The 18,698-nt window shown below is 33.5% G+C and overlaps 1 protein-coding gene across 2 annotated transcripts; it reads left to right on the forward strand.

The window, feature by feature from the left end:
* The first annotated feature begins 6,202 nt into the window (after positions 1-6,202).
* LOC122595415 (AP2-associated protein kinase 1) lies at positions 6,203-14,112 on the forward strand. 2 transcript variants are annotated; one of them, XM_043767769.1, is made up of 9 exons: positions 6,203-6,424; positions 6,525-6,549; positions 9,489-9,977; positions 10,308-10,473; positions 10,560-10,610; positions 11,080-11,262; positions 11,393-11,486; positions 12,257-12,939; positions 13,566-14,112. In XM_043767769.1, exons 3-9 carry the CDS (start codon positions 9,511-9,513, stop codon positions 13,902-13,904), a joined length of 1,983 nt encoding a protein of 660 aa, XP_043623704.1. In that variant the 5' UTR covers positions 6,203-6,424; positions 6,525-6,549; positions 9,489-9,510; the 3' UTR covers positions 13,905-14,112. The 2 variants fall into 2 exon arrangements, with proteins under 2 accessions (XP_043623704.1, XP_043623703.1); XM_043767768.1 differs by having other exon boundaries at positions 6,211-6,424; positions 13,563-14,112.
* Positions 14,113-18,698: the final 4,586 nt, after the last annotated feature.

The following is an 18,698-nucleotide window of genomic DNA, read 5'->3' on the forward strand; positions in this document are numbered from 1 at the left end:
TCGACTGGACACATTGGAGTTCTTTCGATTTGTAACTCATTCCTTGTAAAAGTTTAGTCTACTAGCTCCTTAGCTAGCATTTTATGAAATAAATTGACTGTTCGAAAAAAAGAAAAAAAAAACCCTAAGGTGGTTTTCCAAATATGAAACAACAATTAGCGTGGATTAATTGGCAAACGTGATGGCATGTTAACCCGGAGGTTGTGGATCCTATCCCCTCCTCCGTTTTTTTTATAAATATTTAGTAAATATGTTTGTGATGTTGGAATAAACATCATTCGTATTATAAATATAATGAAAATATGACAATAATAATAATAATACCTGATCCAGAGGACCTATAAGAGCAATAATGTTTGCCATTGATTGCGGGTTCCTAAAACAAGATGATTGATTATAGTGGGATAAAGATTTAGGAAAGAAAATGCACACAAGAAGGATGGAAGATTAGAGTTCAAATGGTTGGAAATGACTCTCTATTTATAGAGAAAGCATTTACAACTTTAGCCCTTGGTGTTTAGTATGTGCAATATAAGTCCCCGTAGTTCTAATCATCTAATGGGAAACCCTATAGTATGCCTTTAAGAGTAAATACGCCCATCGTATATTTACTAGACATAAGGATTTCAGTTATCGTCAATTATCATATCACAAATGATAAACGATCAGTGACGGTCACATTTAACGTGGTTCTAACATGTGACCTCTGCAGTAAGCTCACGTAAGCATATTAGTTGCCTATGTGACTGCTTACGTGTCACTCGATCAATATGGTGACGCCACGTAGGGAAATGCTGACGTGGCGGGCTTAGTGAGCGCCACACGTAAACTTTCTGTTAGGCTCATATATATATAGATGGAGATAGTGATATCACAAGATGATTATATTTCGCAAATCAATAGATGATATTAAGAATATAGGAGGAACTATACATGATGTAAAAATAGCTCGGGTTATGGTCAGTTAGATGTATTTAGTGTATTTTTTGATAAATGTAGTAACTTTATTGGTGTTACGGGTCAAACAAATATTGAATAGATGTAAGTATAAGTAACTCTAAACTTTCGAAAGATTTTCTTTAATATAAAACTCATAAAGACGTTATTGTGCAACTAAATGAGTAATATTAACTAGCAAAGTACTGTCAAAAACGTTTAAAAGTCAGTAAAAGTGGCCAAAAATCCTTAAATTTGATAGAGATCATATATAACAATCTAGTCATTATCGTTATTTATGTCAATATAAGACTAGTGATACAATTTTGTGTGTGGATTACCTTCGGTCCGAGTTTTTTCACTAATTAACAAAGAAGGTTAGTGAATTCTAGGTGTCATATACTTGTAACTTTAAGACAATTTTTAGGATAATTATATGAAAATTAATCATTTTCCATATTAGATAGACATTCAATATTGCTACTCCATAATAAAATATTTAAACTAAAGTATTAAATTTTGAAATTTATGAAAATATGGATACGAATATAATACTATCACCAACAACATCACGAAATGAAAACCGGTAGCTCCGTCTTCGTAGGTGGAGTTTTTTCTTATGTCCCGGGCTTCTATAATTGGCATAAGTTTTTTTCAACCCTTTTGTGACCTTAGCAATTAAAATTCAGATTAGGTTCTAGAATGTGTAAAGTTTTATATATCTAGATTATGTATCGTTACCTCTAGCATCTTGTGGTGGTTTTATTAATAAAATATAATGTATTGGCGTTCAAGAAAAAATAACTTTATTAAATTGTTTTTATTGAAACTAAAGTACTATTTGTTTTTAAACTAAAGTAACAACTATTTTTAGATTATATATACTACGTTATAAAGCATTTAGTTTTCTCCAACCTTTTCAACTAAATTGTTGATAACCTAAAAGTACCCCTTCCTTTTTATTCAATAGTTTAAAGATCTTCACTTGAAATGCCTATAATATGTCCACTTGAAATACCTATGACACTCTTAATGAACTTAATTTACACCATCTATGATTAACTTTTAAATAACTAAACTACCTCATTTTATATCAATTACGTTTAGATTAATAACCACATCATTACCCTCCGCCACCCGCCACCGCCACTGTCACTGCCACTGCCACTGCCACTGCCGCCACTGCCACCGCCACTGATGAACGTTCATTTGTGATAATTTCCCCAATCATTTGGCCACATTTTAATGTCTAAATGAGTTTATAAGTGTGAACTTTTGGTACTTAATGGTTGATATGTCCATTTATATGTATATATATATATTCCAATATCGTTTATAAGTCGTTTTTATACTTTATTATGTGTTAAATGCATGTATATTCAATGCTTTTATGGTATTGTTAGTAATTTCAGCTTCATGACATGCAAAATGGAAAAGAATGGCCTTATACGACTCAAGGATGGTTCAAGCAAGCTTGTAGATGAGTTTGTGAATCGGTTTGATGAAGAGACGTATGATTTCAGCATAAGAGCAAAAGTTGCGCCGCAACACGCCAACACCCCTAATGTTCACCGCAACTATGAAGTCAGAAAAATGGGAAGAGTAAAAGTTTTGGAAATTGTTCTACAACTTTTACATGGTTCGGCGCAACTTTATGTCGGTTCAGACTTGGGCTTTTGAAAACACTATAAATACAAAGCCAAAACCCTACAAAACGGATATCTTTGAATACCAGTCGAATTTAGGGTTTTTTGGAGGCTTTCCAAGCAGCTTTTACATCTTTGAAGATCATAGGGTTGCTCATGAGTTTCAAGGCATTCGGATATCGATTTTCTTAGCTTTCAATTATTTTCTACACATTGGTACAATATGTCTTCCCATACTTTTACTCTTTGTGTTATGTTTATGATTATGAATAGCTAAATACTTGATCATCTACTGAGATGAAGTGATATAATTAAATGATGGTTGCACAGTTTTTAATCCAAGTTGATTTTCATTAACGTTATGTCGTGATCTTAATGAATTGTTTTCTTGTTCAATATTATTATGCTTGTTGGTGATATTTATATGCTTTGTCGATTGTGTCGGAAGTAAATAAGTATGATTTCAATTATTTGTTTATGAATAATTGGTGCTAGGTCGTGCAGTGATAGTAAACGACATAGTAATCATAGGAAACGATTTGTTAATTGGGATTGATAGGTGATGGTGTCACATTAATTTCAAGTAGACATAATTTTTAATGTTTAACCAAAACAAATTAATTGATTAGGGTAAATTATATTAAACGTTGGTGGTGCCGGTTTTCTATAATTAATCTAGTTAGTTAATAGAATTGAATAGAGTCATAAGTTTGTTGGCCACCAAGTGAGTTTCTTTGTTTGAGTCTAGGTTACTTGTCAACACATTTGGATTAGGTCTTAATTTAAATGCAACCGGAGTTAATGTATCATGGAGTCGAAGTAGATGGCCTTTAATTCTTATAGATAATACAAATTCTCTTTCAATTAAATTATTTGGAATTGCTAATCGTTTAATAATCAACTAACTTCTTAAAAATCCAATATGACGGGAGTCTTTAAAATCTAAAGTTTTTTCTAAACTACTTAAAACTCGCTTACTCTTGATTAGTCTTTGTGGTTCGACCTGAACTTACTTTAAACCTATATTGCATACGAACGGGTCCACTGCCCGATTGTGTGTAGTAGTCGGTTCTGAAGTATTTCTTGTTTTTAATTTAACTAGATTTTCACACATCAATGGTTCAATGTTAATGCAGGTTCACGGAAGATGCGAACGAGGGTGAATGACATCTATCAACTGAACATGAATGCCAATGGAAGTTACAAGACACAAGAAGGCGAAACAAGAGTCAAATGAAAAATGTGAATATACTCTTATATTTGTATTGTGATGATTTGCTAGGTAAAAAGCATTCTCAACTGTTTGGTGGTTATGTTGGTTTTTGATTCTCGCGGAGAAGGCGAGTAATTTTGCATACACTGTGTTAGGTCGATTCCCATATGATGATGGATTTCGTGTGCGGTAATGGATTCGGTGTTTAGGCCTAAGTAGTAGTTCAGGCCTAAGAACCTCTTATTTGGATTGTTCTATGCATTGTGGCGTATAAGTTTGAGGTTTGAGAACCTCTTAAGTATGAAGCCTAAGAACCTTTTGATTATATTATTAATGTATACGGACCCATGTATGTTTTGCTAGTGCAAAAGGTGAGTATGCAAGTGATGATATGACGGTACCATTGGCTAAATACGAGAGTCCCTTTATCTTTTTGTCTTCCTTTGTATGTATAATTGAATGCAAACTTATTTACTAAGCATTCTCTTGTATTTTAGTTGTTTACTACCCATTTTATAGGTGGTTCCGGAAGCGAGAACTAGTGACTTGTTGATTGAAGTTGTTGATATTTGGAGTTGCTAATAATTGAAGGTATTTTGACCATTCACTGAAGAATGGAACTTTTGGTAAAACTTAGCTAGTCCCACTTCAATGGCTTTTGATACAAATGTTGCATTTTGGAACTTGTTAGTTATATGTATTTTGTACAAATCTAATTCTGTAACTCGGTCATTGTAAAGTAAATGTCAAAATGGTGGTTCGGGACAACATGAACAAAATGGGTAAATGACTCATTTGATTGTGAATATGAAGAACTGGTTATGCTTAAGTTGAATCATGTGTCTTTAGTTCATTTTAAAGTTTACACTTGATTTGAAGTATTGAAATGATTGGAGAAAGTTTGCAAGTTGTATGCAATGTAAAAGTGAGTAAAAGTGAGTGCTTTTACTGTTAGATGCTCATACACGACACATACTGGGCATATGCAGGGCATTTTTGGAGTTTTGAGGAGTCTAGGATCATTCATCAAAAAATGTGGCAAATGAATGCGGCACATATTTCGTGTATGATAAATGCAGCACATGTTTCTATGCATGCGACATATATTTCTAGTCTGAGCAAAATATGTGACGTATGTATAAAAACATGTGACGCAACTTTAAAATAAATTTACTTTTACTTGCATTTTCGTCGAGTCGAGTCCTTTTACCATTACATCAATTTCATTTTCATCAATTCACATCACTTAACGACGCCACCACCGGTAGTCGCCGTCATAACCACCCGTCTCCGCCAGTGGAGACCCGGAAGAGGGGCAAGCAAGACCTCCAACCGGGGCGCACAATATTAACGGGGGCACAAAAATTTTAAAAAATTTCTATGTATATTAACTGTATATATAAAAGTATAAAAGTATATATATATATTTGATTCTAATAACAAGTTAATGCTTAAATTATAAATATACAATATTTTAACTATTAAATATGTATATACATACAAAGTTATGTCTTTGATAATAAATTATACTAATGTACTTTAATTAATAATCAAACATCTAAATAAATTTAGAAGATAAAGAGTAAATCCTCCTGACACTTTTTCATCCACCCAAAGGGTTCATATTGAGTTCTAAAAGACTATAAGTAACATTAAAAAGATTTAGATTTATTCTTAATTGTTAGAGGTATGATTATGTTAATGATCTTTTCTTGATTAGATTTTATTATTTTTTTTATTTTGATCATATATTGGTGATTTTATTTATAATTTCGTTTGATATTATTAAGAATTTCATTTGATTAGAACTTTTTTTTATTTGTTCTATCTCTAGTCTGATATAAGGTTTAATTAGATTAGAACAATAAATAAATAAGACAGATTGGAAATTGATGCCGATGGACTTTATATGGAGTTGAAGTTATTTGACACGTCACAAATTGATTAAATTAACAACCCTATAGATGTTTTGAAGGTCTTGAAACAACTTGGTTATTTCCCGAATGCAACCATTGCATATAAAATATTATTGACTATCCGAGTCATGATTGCATCTGCCGAAAGGAAAATTTGAAGTTATTAAAATTTTATTGTTATAACGTTTTAGTTATATATAAAAATATTCTTATATCATTGGATCCTAAAAGTAGGGGGCATTTTTTCGCGGTTCGGACCAGACACCTGAATTCTCAAGGCCGCCACTCGTCTCCGCTACCATCATATCGTCGACGTCGCCATCATTGTACGAGAGTCTTGTTATATTATATTAGTGTTTTTATGTACTTCCATTAAATTATAACATTATCCGGTTTTTAATCCCGTTCGACCGATTTGACTAGTCGGATCAGTGACCAGTAAAAAGACTCACCTTTGGTCCGGTTGTGAAAACTTTGGATTTTCACTAGAAACCAAACTGACCTGAGCCGAAATACACACGTCGATTATTCGGATCTACATCCACGAGTATCTCTCGATATTGTTGAGATCGCACGCTATCAGCGGAGGATCTCTTTTTCTTTCCAAAATTGCCGTCCCACCGAAACCTTTCTTTTTCTTTCAATTTCTTTTACTCAACTCTTTACTAAAATTCAGATCTATTCATCTCTCACACACGCATACACACAATCAGGTATCAAATCTATATCTATCTATCTATATATATATATCATTTCTCGTTACATTTTTATAATCTCATCACCATATACTAAAATTCTCACCTTTGATCTCAGATCCATACGGTTCTCTCATTATCAGGTTCGATTTTCATTTTTCTTTAGTCTTCATATTATTATTATTATCATAAAATTTCAGTTTTTCGATATATGTGATTCATTTTCGTAGTTTAGTTTATGCTTAGAGTTGATCATATGTATATCTATATATATATATAGATCTAGGTACCTATTTGTTACGATCTGTGTGTAGAATTTTACTTAGATTTGTGTGATTATTAAGGATGCAGAGAACTAGAGATGTTATGCGTATGCAGGTATCGAATTGTTTCGATCATGTATTTAATTGTGTGTTTGTAGGCGTATACTGGTTATAGTATAATCATAACACTATCTCAATTTTCAAGTTTGCGGAAAAATGGTACTTGATTAGGACTGAGTGAATTATAGGACGAGATTGTGGTTTGATCAGCGAAGTATTGAGAATTGACGAATGATAGATGTTGATTGGTTTGCAGTGGTTTGATTGAGGGAGGTTAGTTGCGCGGCTATATAAATGTGTTTTTGGCCGTTTCAAACTCAAAATAGTATATGGTTTGGTCTTGGTTTGAAAAAGCGAAAGGTTCTAGCATGCGATAAGGGCCTTTTAGCCGAGAGAAGAGGCAAGTGGCGAAACCGACTTCCTCACGTATAAGAGGTGCACTTTCGTGCAAATACGTTATACGTTAATATTCTACATGCAACATTTTAATTCTCTAGTAGGTGTAGAAATGGTGGAGGGAATCAGAAAGATAAGACACGTAAAAACCAAAAATGCTTCTTTTTTGTCAAATAAAGTGGCTGAGGGCTTTGGTTATGGGGGAAAAAAATATATTTTTAGTGATATATATGAATGAGCTTTGAAAACGGACGCGGGCTTAAATATTAACTCTGGTATCCTTAAAAGCTTGATCTAGCCTCAGGAAAGGAATTAGTTAACTGTAGCGATCGCCGCCGAGGGAAATGCCTAGAGGTGACACGTCATCCTCGCTTCCGGTATTTATCTTACCTCTATGTATAAGAGGCTTTTACTTATTTGCCTCTCGCCTTGCTAAACTTGTGCTTTTTCAAACTGATTAAGTTTGAGGTTTATAATCCGCTGTTCAGTTGAATATATTATTGTTAGCAGTAAGAGTTCTGAATGTAGGACCTACAATGTAGGTTGTTGTTTTAGGTGATATTTCTTTTAACAACGAGAAAATTAAGAATGTAGCTTTATCTTTCGACTACTACTTTGCAATTAGATAATGATCATTCCTAAATTTTATTTTGACTATTGGCTTGCAATCAAGTAATGATCGTGCTTAAATAGGTTACTAAATTTATCCTTTGAATGGATGTCAAAATGAAGAAGTTTTGATTGCAAGTTGCTGGCTTTGTTAGAATTTTGTTGTTTTGAGAAATGGCTTGGTTGAAAAGGAAAAAATGATCTTGGTTAGATAGGATGCCAAATTTAGACATTGAGTGAATCTTCAAATGAAGAAATCTTGATTGCTAGTTGTCGACTTTGATAGATATTTCCTGTGTTTTTGAATTGGATGAAATTCCGTGTCTTGGCCCTTGGGGAACTACTGAACGGTACTCCTTATTTTTATAGTTTTATTTATAGTATTCTTGTATACTTGATATTGGAAATGATCTCGTACATGGAGTCGTGGAGATATAAATAAGAGCTCCTTATGACGGGGGGAACCCTTCGCCTACAAACATATCTTTTATGTATTAAACTTGGATTATATGTTTTAACAGTTTCTGGTTGGAGGATGGCCATGGTTACTGTTTTTATGTTGCTGGAGGGATGTTTGTAATTAGATATCTACTACCTAGTACCGACCCAACTGGTCATGAGGTCATCTCCCTGTTCTGTCATTCAACGTCCCCACTATTTAGTTAGTTGTTTGAAGAATCTGTCAAATTGAATTCCATTTTCTGTGGTATCTTGCTCTCTGCGAGTTCTAACCAAATCACTTTGCATTTAGTTCAGAAATAGAGATTTGAACTTTGAAATTTCAAAGACAATTCCACAACCTTATGTTTGAATTGACAGTTTGTATCCTATGAGCGAGGGTTATCTAGTGATACTACTACTACTACTACTACCACTACCATTTGATTATTACAAGTTCCATGTGCTAATTTTACTAGTAGGCAATAGCCGTATAGTTTATAGTCCTCTACTTGGCAACGAGAGTGATGACTACCAGCTGTACATATAGTAGCTTTATACACGTTGTATGATCACATGGGATATTTTTGAATCACATGTTGATGTGTAGTCTGGGAAATTTCCATTTAATGCTTTATGAAGCGATATTAAAGGAACTACTTCTTGACATCAAGAGATATGAGCAGATTTATACCTTTTTTGATCTAGAGAAGGTTCTTAATGACCGTATGTCCAAACTAGCATTTAATAAGTTCTATTGCAGTAATTAGTAAGAAGAAAGAGAGGAAGTAGTGGGCATGTATTTTCTCAAGCAAGATAGACCTACCCATAGGAAAGAAAGCTGGTGCAATGATTAACGTTTATAGGATATGTAAAATGTGCTTTAATAATGAATAGGGAAACCAATTTCACTTGAAAGAGAACATGACGTGTCTAGGGATGCTTGAGTAGATAGGGTGGATGAACAAAGAGGATTAACTCCTCGATATTTTAATTCTTTGTAAAATCATATTTTCTCTTTATCTGTTCAAAGCAGAAGGAATACACCCCTCAAAAATCCCATAAAGCCTTATAACGTAACTGATATTCTAAAAGCCACTATTTGTTATCAGTTTATCATATTATATATTGTTGTGTACTTCATATATTGGTCAGTATATATATATATATATAGCTTTTCCGTCTATATTATATATATATCCATGTTTGCCCCCCTTCACCTCAAGTTATGTGGAACTCAATTTTATGTTGTGTTGATTCACATGTACGTCAACACTTACGAATATGCATTTTTAAACTCTTATTACTTTATGCAGATTAATTTGTTTACTGTCAAATATGTGGCGAATTAAGGAGAAGTTCATGCCTAAGGAGAAGTCTGGGCTTGAAGGTCGTATGATTGACATTGGAAATCTGAAAATTCATGTTCGCAATGTCATAGCTGAGGGTGGATTCTCTTGTGTTTATTTGGCTCAGGATGCTTTAAATGCTTCAAAGCAGTATGCACTCAAGCACATGGTATGTAATGATGAAGAATCTCTTGAGCTGGTGAAAAAAGAAATATCTGTGATGAAATCACTTCAGGGGCACCCCAATGTTGTTATGCTTTATGCACATACCATCTTAGATATGGGGCGGACAAAAGAAGCACTTCTTGTTATGGAGTTTTGTGATAAGTCTATGGTTGATGTGTTAGGGAGCAGAGGTTCTGGGTTCTTTGAGGAGAAACAGATATTTCAAATATTCAGGGATATTTGTAATGCAGTTTTTGCCATGCATTGTCAGTCACCACCCGTTGCTCACCGGTAAACATAATATATTTTGGAATATGTGCATCAGTGCATGCTATCTGTGATATATTGAAGAGCAAAGTTATGTTGACAAATTTAATTTTAAACAAATTTTACAAACTCAATTGTCACCAATGGAATGAAGAAAAAGAAAATGGTTTTAAATGTTCCACTTAATTTGCTACATCAGTTTGTAAAAGTTAGTTGTAATTAGGTTGTCAACATAACATTGCTCTATATTGAAACACAGCACCTCTGAGTCTCTTCAAATACTCTATCATATACCTTGCATCTTCAAGAACATAATCATTGTGGCCTAGTAGTTATTTTATATTGCAACTGCAGTGACTTGAAGGCAGAGAACCTCTTACTTGGATCTGATGGATTATGGAAGCTATGTGATTTTGGTAGTATCTCTACAAATCACAAGCGATTTGAGAGGCCAGAAGAAATGGGCATCGAAGAAGACAATATAAGGAAGCACACAACACCTGCCTACAGATCCCCTGAGGTATAATTAAGAACTCTTCTTTCTCACATAACAGTTAATAATTAAGTTTTTTTTTTATTCATTTCTAACTTCTGTTCTTGATTCAGATGTGGGACTTGCTGTTGAGAGAAGTTATTAGTGAGAAAGTTGATATTTGGGTAAGACTAGTGGACCTCTTGTGTCTGTCGTTATGTTGTAGAATTAGATCTAGCTAGAGGTGGCAAATTGGGTTTGCTGGCTTGGGTTGGGTAGTGAATTATAACAAGGTCCGAATTAAATGGTGGGTTTGACACAGACAATTTTTTTTGGAGTCTTTCTTTTCAATACATAATTAGATATGTAGATAACACAATGGCAATTTATTTTGTAAAATAAAGTGATCTAGGCTGTATGCATGGAAATTACAGTTTGGGCTACTTTCCACCTAATTGACGATTGAATTATTTCCATCTCAGCTAATTTTTTTACTGACCCGTTAGGATATTGGGATAAACCATGGCCCATAATTATTTACTCATATACAAGAAATTGGTCGAAGTTATCATCTCTAGATCTAGTAGTTCAGCTTTTACTAGAAGAACCAAGTAAGTTCTACGAATGCTGATATTGAACTTTCTGTGTCTGCAGGCCCTTGGGTGTCTCCTTTTTCGCATATGCTATTTCAAGTCTGCATTTGATGGTGAATCCAAGCTACAAGTTTTGAATGGAAATTATCGCATTCCTGAAATGCCGAAGTACAGCTCGTCAATGACAGATCTCATTAAGGACATGCTGCAGTCCTCACCAGAGGCCAGACCAGACATCACGCAGGCAAGGCTTTGCTTGATTGGACATTCATCTCCATGAATTTAGGTTAGTTAGAGAATATATATGTTCATGGAACATAGTGGCCATGTTTGATGTCCATATATACTCATGCTACTTTATTTGATTTGTGCAGGTGTGGTTTCGAGTTAATGGTCTGTTACCAGACGGGCTACAGAAGTCATTACCGGACAGGCCACCTGAAATGCTTCAAGGTGATGTGCATGAAGGTGAGAACCAAAGTTTTTTCCAGTTTTTTTTTTGATGGTGGTTGGCTGGTTGCCTAAAATACAGTGTGCACTTGGTTGATGCAGCCATTAATGTGTTCATATCTGAACTTTTTTTAGACTATATAAGTCTACATCACAAAGAATTGCCATATATTGTTTTTTATATAGATTAGTTTCAAAATAGGTATGTTTGATTATCCTTCATACATCCCTTTTTCATCAAATACATGTCGTGTCATGTATGTGTGGCATGGTCTATTAATACTAAGGTGCTATCAGTTTTTGAAGCTGAGGAACACACTCTTGAAAGTAGCGGGCAGGATTTCATAATTAGAATTTCATACAGTAGTGTTTAAGAGTTGGACCAATACATTTTGTCTTCCCATTTCCGACTTTTAACCCAGTATAACTTGGAATATTGCTACAAGATGCACTTGAGGCTGTATTTCTTTTATTTATTATAAATTGTCAAAATTGTATATACATATCAAGTAGATGTAGCAAGAGGAGAGGTCGGGCATGTTGGTTAACAGGTCAAAAAAGTTTGATACCAAAAGCGTTCATTTTTTAATTTCGATATATGCCTGGTCGAGTTGAATCGACCCTAAATTTCTTATTTTCTCCTTGCATTTTCTCAAATAAGATAATGCATTAGTTGGGATTACTAAACAGTATCCTTTAAGCAATCTAGATAGAAATATATGAATAAAAACGATATTGGAGGTTGTATTCGTCAAATATAGACTTTGGTGTTTATGGTGGTTTAACAGGTCTTCCAAAGTCTGCAAATAAATCTAGTCCAGTGCCTCGTAGAAGTCCCCCTCCCCCTCCAACAGCTGCAGAACCAGCTCGGAATGTGCCTCAACCAGGAGGAACTGGTGGGCCCATGGGTGCTTTCTGGACCTCTCAGTATGCTAAGGACTCTACTGTTGTTGACGAGCTTAGCAAAATCAAATTTGATGAAGAGCCAGCTGGTTCTGACAGGAGTCGTTTAGAGAGGTTTTCCTTGCACAGAACTAGCCCCCCTAAAGATGAAACTTTTCATTCCCGCCCTTCGCAAAAGAACATTCAAGGAAAGTCAGGCCCTTCTAAGGACTTCGAAATGAACTTTTTCCAGGATGGTCCAAATGCTAAATCCAGTGATGGTTTTAATGCTTTTGCAACTGAATTTGGCATTAACAAAGTCAGTCCTGGAAGGAATAGTGTTGGCATTGGGAAGGAAGAGCAGTTAGAGGCTGAGGTAGAAAAATTGAGGGAACAGTTGAAACAGGTTAATATGGAGAAAAGTGAATTAAGTTCCAAGTATGAAAAGCTATCTGCTATTTGCAAATCACAGAGACAAGAGCTACATGACCTGAAGCGAAGTCTTGCTTCTCGAACTCCGTCACCAAATCACAGCGTCTCTAAAAGCCAGCCATCCCCTGTAGTTCAAAACCAGTCTCCGTTGCAGCAGGTAAATTTTTAGCATCTCATCCGTCTCCATGTTTATTTTTATTGATATTGCTATCGTCCGTAATTAACAATTTAACATACGTACATATAGATGCTTATTTTAATGAGCCCCCTGTAACTAATGAATGTGATTAATAATGAAATTTATAGTTGCCTTTTTTTATTTTTTTTATTATTAAATTACTTTTTGTTCTTAGCTTTTATTTTAATATTCATGTTTATCCTCGAGCAGATTTTTATATGCTAGAGGTCGTAAGACCCTTTATAGATAAGTGGGTTTTTTTGGTGTTATTTCTTATCTTCAATGTGTCAAGTTTGCATAAAGATAAATAAAAATAGATGAAATGGATAGTAGTTTTTCTTTTTCAAAGTGTATTTAAAATGCATAAAACTTTCTAAAGCCCTGTATTAAATTGATTTAGTTTGTCATTATCTTTACACATTGTCACATCGATTATGTATTAAGTTTAAAAAGTATTAATGATTTTTGGTCAATCTGACACGTTCTGACCCACCCAATCCGAACCCCTAAATAATGCTGGCTCCAACTTTGTTCGATTGTCAAATTCAAACTTATTTTTTGTTATTTATTTTGATCAGCCTTTAACTTATTTAAATACACAGCAGAAAGAAGGAACCATTCGGGAGCTACAAAAGGGATTGTTTGACAGCTCCCCAAGCGCCGATCAAAACTCATGGCAAGCATTTTCTGAGGATCCCGCTGCTCCAACTTTGACAGCAAACAACTCTAAGTCTGTTAGAACCAGAAATGGCCATCAGAACAAGCAGCCAGCTGAAGTAGCTCCTAGTTGGGGTTTCGGAGCAGAAAGCTTTACTGCAGTTCCTACTGTCAGCTCTCAGGTGAACACACCCATCACCAGTTTGAATAGTTCTCAGCGTTTCGGGGAGTCAAAAAACAAAGAAAGCAAGCCAGCATCACAACCTGCTGGATGGGCTGGCTTCTAGATGTTATAGAAATTCCATGTTACATTTACCCCTGAAATCATATGTTCGTATGAAATTTTTGGGAAATTTGGGAATAGGAAGAGGAGCTTAAGAGACGACGTTGGGGGTTATTTTTCTGAAGTTGCTATTGTGTGTTCTTGTATATCTTTTCACAGATTTGAACTTGTTACTCCATATTATTAAATGACTACCTACTTTTATTGTGATATACGAAGTGCTTGGTTTTGATATATACTCATTAATATTGGCTGAAAAGTCTACTCCACCACACAAGTTTTGGTGTGATTGACTTGTGCACGATATTCGTTATCGTTAGAAAAAAAAAAAGATTCTAATCAAAGACACTTATTTTTTGTGATCTTTACAGACACAAATATTCACACGATTTCTTTGAGGGAAGAGTAAATCTAATTGTTTGCCGATCATTTGGATTAAAATTTAAATTACTTGATATTGTAAATTTAATAACTGGTAGATATCTTGACATAAAAAAGAACCAATTAAATATACCATATGCCAGACACCACATTTCGGAGTGCTTCAACCCCTTTAAGAGTTTAAAGCTAGTGATGTACTATATATCATATCTTTCTCTAAACTTAGTAAACATAAACTCTTAATTATAAACCTCCTCATGATAAACTCTCTTATAAAACATTCATTCATTAGGGCAGCAAGAAGTACTGATAACCCATACTGAAGTAAAACAAATTGTTACGAGTATTATTTTGATGAAAAAAACATATGTAACAATCCTAAAATAAACCTTCGAAGTTAAAAAGGATTGTAAGAATTATTTCATTCTTGTAAGAGCGTTTGTAATGGTGGCAGTATGAACTGCGTCAAAGGGGCACGATCCTTGTGTCGTGGTGTCTTCCATTACAGTATCGACATCATGGCTAGGTTGGCCCGGCGTGATTAAAGTTAACGTTGAGGTGAAGCGACTATAAATATGTTACTAAACCACATCTATTTCATCAAACCATTTTCATCTATTTCATTAAACCATTTCATGTAATGTACTTTTTAAACACAATATTCACATGTAATCTTTCAACTTTTATGTTTTCATTATGAGTTTCGATTAATGAATAAATTGATACACTTTCTAATGTAATTATAAATTTCCTCTTATGAGTAGTTGAGTACTTGCTTTGGAAGCCAAAGAAGAAAAACTGGAAGCTTTCGGACCACCTTTTCCAGCCACGTTTGACAACGCGATTATAACTACGAGTATATTCTAGTAAAACGATTTTGTTTATATATATTGTTGTATTTCGTTATTCTCTTTTCAATTATTGTACTTTTTAATAGTATGATGTAATTCTTTTAAAGTTAAGTTTGATTGTGTTATCTTTAATATATGATATAAACATGTTACATTTTGATATAAAAACTATGGATTAAGGCACCGGATTGTAACCAACTATGAACGAATGGTTATGTAATGTAGTGACCTACGAAAGTGTTAAATTAATGTAAGAACCTTTCTGTTTTGTTCACTTGATGTATGCTACTGACGACTTTATACTCTGGCCATCTTCCCCGGCTAATTTTCGACACTATCTTCGGTAACAACAATTTTTTCCGTAAAGCAGATGTGAAACTGTTACTTAATGTCTAACTTCAATCCCGAATACAATTCAACACTAGATATAAATAGATGTATATATACATTTATTGAAGGCGCTTATTGAAGTCGCATGTGGAGATAGAAGTAGATTCATACTGGTACATATTCAAATAAATTAATATGGTGGTGGGGGATGATGATGATGATGATGATGCGTGTATGGATTTGTTGAATGGTGGCGGTGTCCACTTCTGGTGGCAGGTCTTTTGAATGACACCTCCACGTTGATAGAATGATAGATATAGGTAAATTATATGAAGAAAAAGATATTGATAATACTGTAGTACTTATTTCTTTGTTAGAAGCTTTGAACCGTTACATTGAATGAACAGAACAAAGAGGTTCTTACATCGATTTAACATTTTTGTAGGTCACTACATTACATAACCATTAAGTCATAGTTAGTTACATTCCGGTGCCTTAATCCCTTAATTTTATTACCTGCTAATGGTACAACCGGTCACCCGATACTTTAAAAGAACAAAAATGGAAGATACTTACATCAAATAGCCATTTTAAAAGGTCACTACATTACATAACCATTGAGTCATAGTTAGTTACATTTCGGTGTCATAATCCCTAAAAACTATGATATGTGCTTATTATTACAGATTTGGTGTTAATGTTGAATAACTGTTGGGTGATGTCAGTGGGGTTGATGACTCATTGGTAAGCTCTATGACCTTGAAAAAATGCATCTGATTTCAAGTCTTACTTAATAAGAATTTGTTGAGAGTTGTGGGTTTTATTCTAAACATAATGTAATTTAAAATAAAATTATGTAACACCCCAATATTTTTAAGGTAATAGAAAATTAACCTTTTTTTTTATAGTTTTAACATTTAATTAAATTCCTAGTATTTTATTTTGAGATAAGGGGTTAATTTAGTTGGAACTTTAGTGATTAGCGGGTATAATACCCTTATTTTTTTTGATAAAAGCGTGGCATGAAGGGGGATATATAGCCAGCCACTTTTTGTTTGATGATTCATGAACCTAATTACTTCCAAAAAACTCTAATCCTTTTCTCAAATCTTCTACTCCTTTCAAACTATCAAAGATTAAGATAAGAAATTCATCCTCCTAAACTTAAGTGACTAATTCAAATAATAAAGAAGCAAATTTAGGGTTATAGTGGCTTGGTGGTGGTCGAATTCCACAAGAAAAAGGAGGAAGATTTGGAGATTCATATTTTTTTGATTGTTCTTTGAGGTAAGAAATTCTCCCTACTTGTTGAATAATAAGTTAAAGTTTTGAGAATTTAAATTAGGGTTCTTGACTAATGAAATTGGGAATTTTGTAATTTGGGGATTTTCTTAAGGAACCCTAATAGAATTAAAAGGGGGAAATTAGGGGTTTTTGCAATGAGTTATTAAGATGATGAACCCCATAGTAATAACTTATGTATTTTAGGTGTTTGGCTAAAATGTTGTTATGAATTTGATTATGAGAGTTATAATGAAATATTTTGTATAGCTAAACACCATAGTGATTTAGTTCATGGTGAACTTAGTTAGATGGTTGTGAAAGAAATGAGTTTATAGAATTCATAGTCATATGATATATGTTGTGTAGGTGGTGAAGAGCATATCATTGTGCATAATAGTCAAGTAAAGCCTATTAGCCAAAATCAAGATGAGTGCATATGTATATGTTCATAGTTGTGATATGGAGGACATAGATGAATAATTCCTATGACCCCATTTGTATGATTGAATTTGTGTAAGACTAGTAGATGAAGATATACCTACTAGCATACATTGGTTTTGTGCAAGACTAGTAGATGATGATATACCTACTAGCATATTTTGTATGTAAGACTAGTAGATGATGAGATACCTACTAGCATATGTTGATTTAGTGTAAGACTAGTAGAGGATGAGATACCTACTAGCATATATCCTTGGCCAAGTAAAAAAAAAATCATGATCATGATTTTTTTGTTATTGCTTTGATTGTTAAGTAAATGACTCAAGTGTCTATATGTGATTAAAATGGTATAGTTAAATAGTGATCATACATATATGCATTCACTAAACTTAAATGCTTATGTTTTAGTTGTTTATCGTTTTTATAGGAGTGGGTAGTAGTAACAAGAACAAGGAGCCAGTTGGGTGAAGCTAGTGTGGAAGGTCTTGAAGATTTCGGAAGATTGACATTTTGGGTAATTTGATAGATAATCCCTTCTTGACCACTTGACTCTTGATACAAGTTTTATTTTGAATGAACAAGTCTAATTTTTTGTACCAATAACCTGGGATGTTGTTAAGCATATGGGTTTTTGGGGTTGTATATGAATATATGATTATTTAGTAACTTAATGATTTGGATAATTGACCCATTGTGTATCTCTTTAGATACTTATTGGTCAATTAGTGGTTGTAAATGTAAATTTTGATGTCAAATGTTGGATTGATAGATTAAAGAATGTTTTGATGCATATTGGTTGATAAGCAAGAAATGTTATGGGTTTAAACCAAATTTTGGAAGAAAAATGCTGATCAGGTTCCTTCTACTGCGCCGCAGTAGGAGAGTTTTTAATTAAATGAGTTTGGGTCTTACAAATTAGAATAAAATGTTGTTCTAAAAGGTAAAAATTGTTGGGTAATGCTGATATGACAAAAATATGACGTACCACCTTGATGTAGTGGTGTGACGAGAGATGACGTGCCCACTACAATTCTCCACTACATTTTTAATATGTTTTTTTAGAAATATTGTTAATCTTTACATGCTTGTACAAATTATAATATTACTAGCTAATTAACCTGGGTTCAACCCGGGCTTATTAATAAAAGTTTTGTAACAACATGTTTTTGTCATTGAAGTTGCGACGAAATTGATTGGTAAATTCTTAATTTTCTATGTTATAATTAACTAAAACATTTTATAGTTTTGATAAGCAAAATGCATATAGCTACCTTTAAATTTTTGTATCAAATATACTTAGTGTGCGTAAACAACAAAATAAATATATTATTCATAACCTCAAAATATTATACCTTATGTTTCAAAAAAAATAATTTTTTTTAACTTGCATAATAATTTAAAAACTGTTATGACAAAATTATGTAGATGATGAAAATTTAACATGTATAAGTTATTAGAGTTTTTAAAAAGAAATAATACAAACTTTTTTTTTAAAATGACATCATAAATAA

This window comes from Erigeron canadensis, chromosome 4, assembly GCF_010389155.1.
Source record: "Erigeron canadensis isolate Cc75 chromosome 4, C_canadensis_v1, whole genome shotgun sequence".
Classification (NCBI taxonomy): domain Eukaryota; kingdom Viridiplantae; phylum Streptophyta; class Magnoliopsida; order Asterales; family Asteraceae; genus Erigeron; species Erigeron canadensis.

Bases quoted from the DNA above. Each gene is read 5' to 3' on its own strand.
- LOC122595415 (XM_043767768.1), top strand. From the start codon at position 9,511: ATGTGGCGAATTAAGGAGAAGTTCATGCCTAAGGAGAAGTCTGGGCTT. The intron at 9,978-10,307 runs GTAAACATAATA...TTGCAACTGCAG, and splicing joins TCACCACCCGTTGCTCACCG to TGACTTGAAGGCAGAGAACC. The intron at 11,263-11,392 runs GCAAGGCTTTGC...TGATTTGTGCAG, and splicing joins CCAGACCAGACATCACGCAG to GTGTGGTTTCGAGTTAATGG.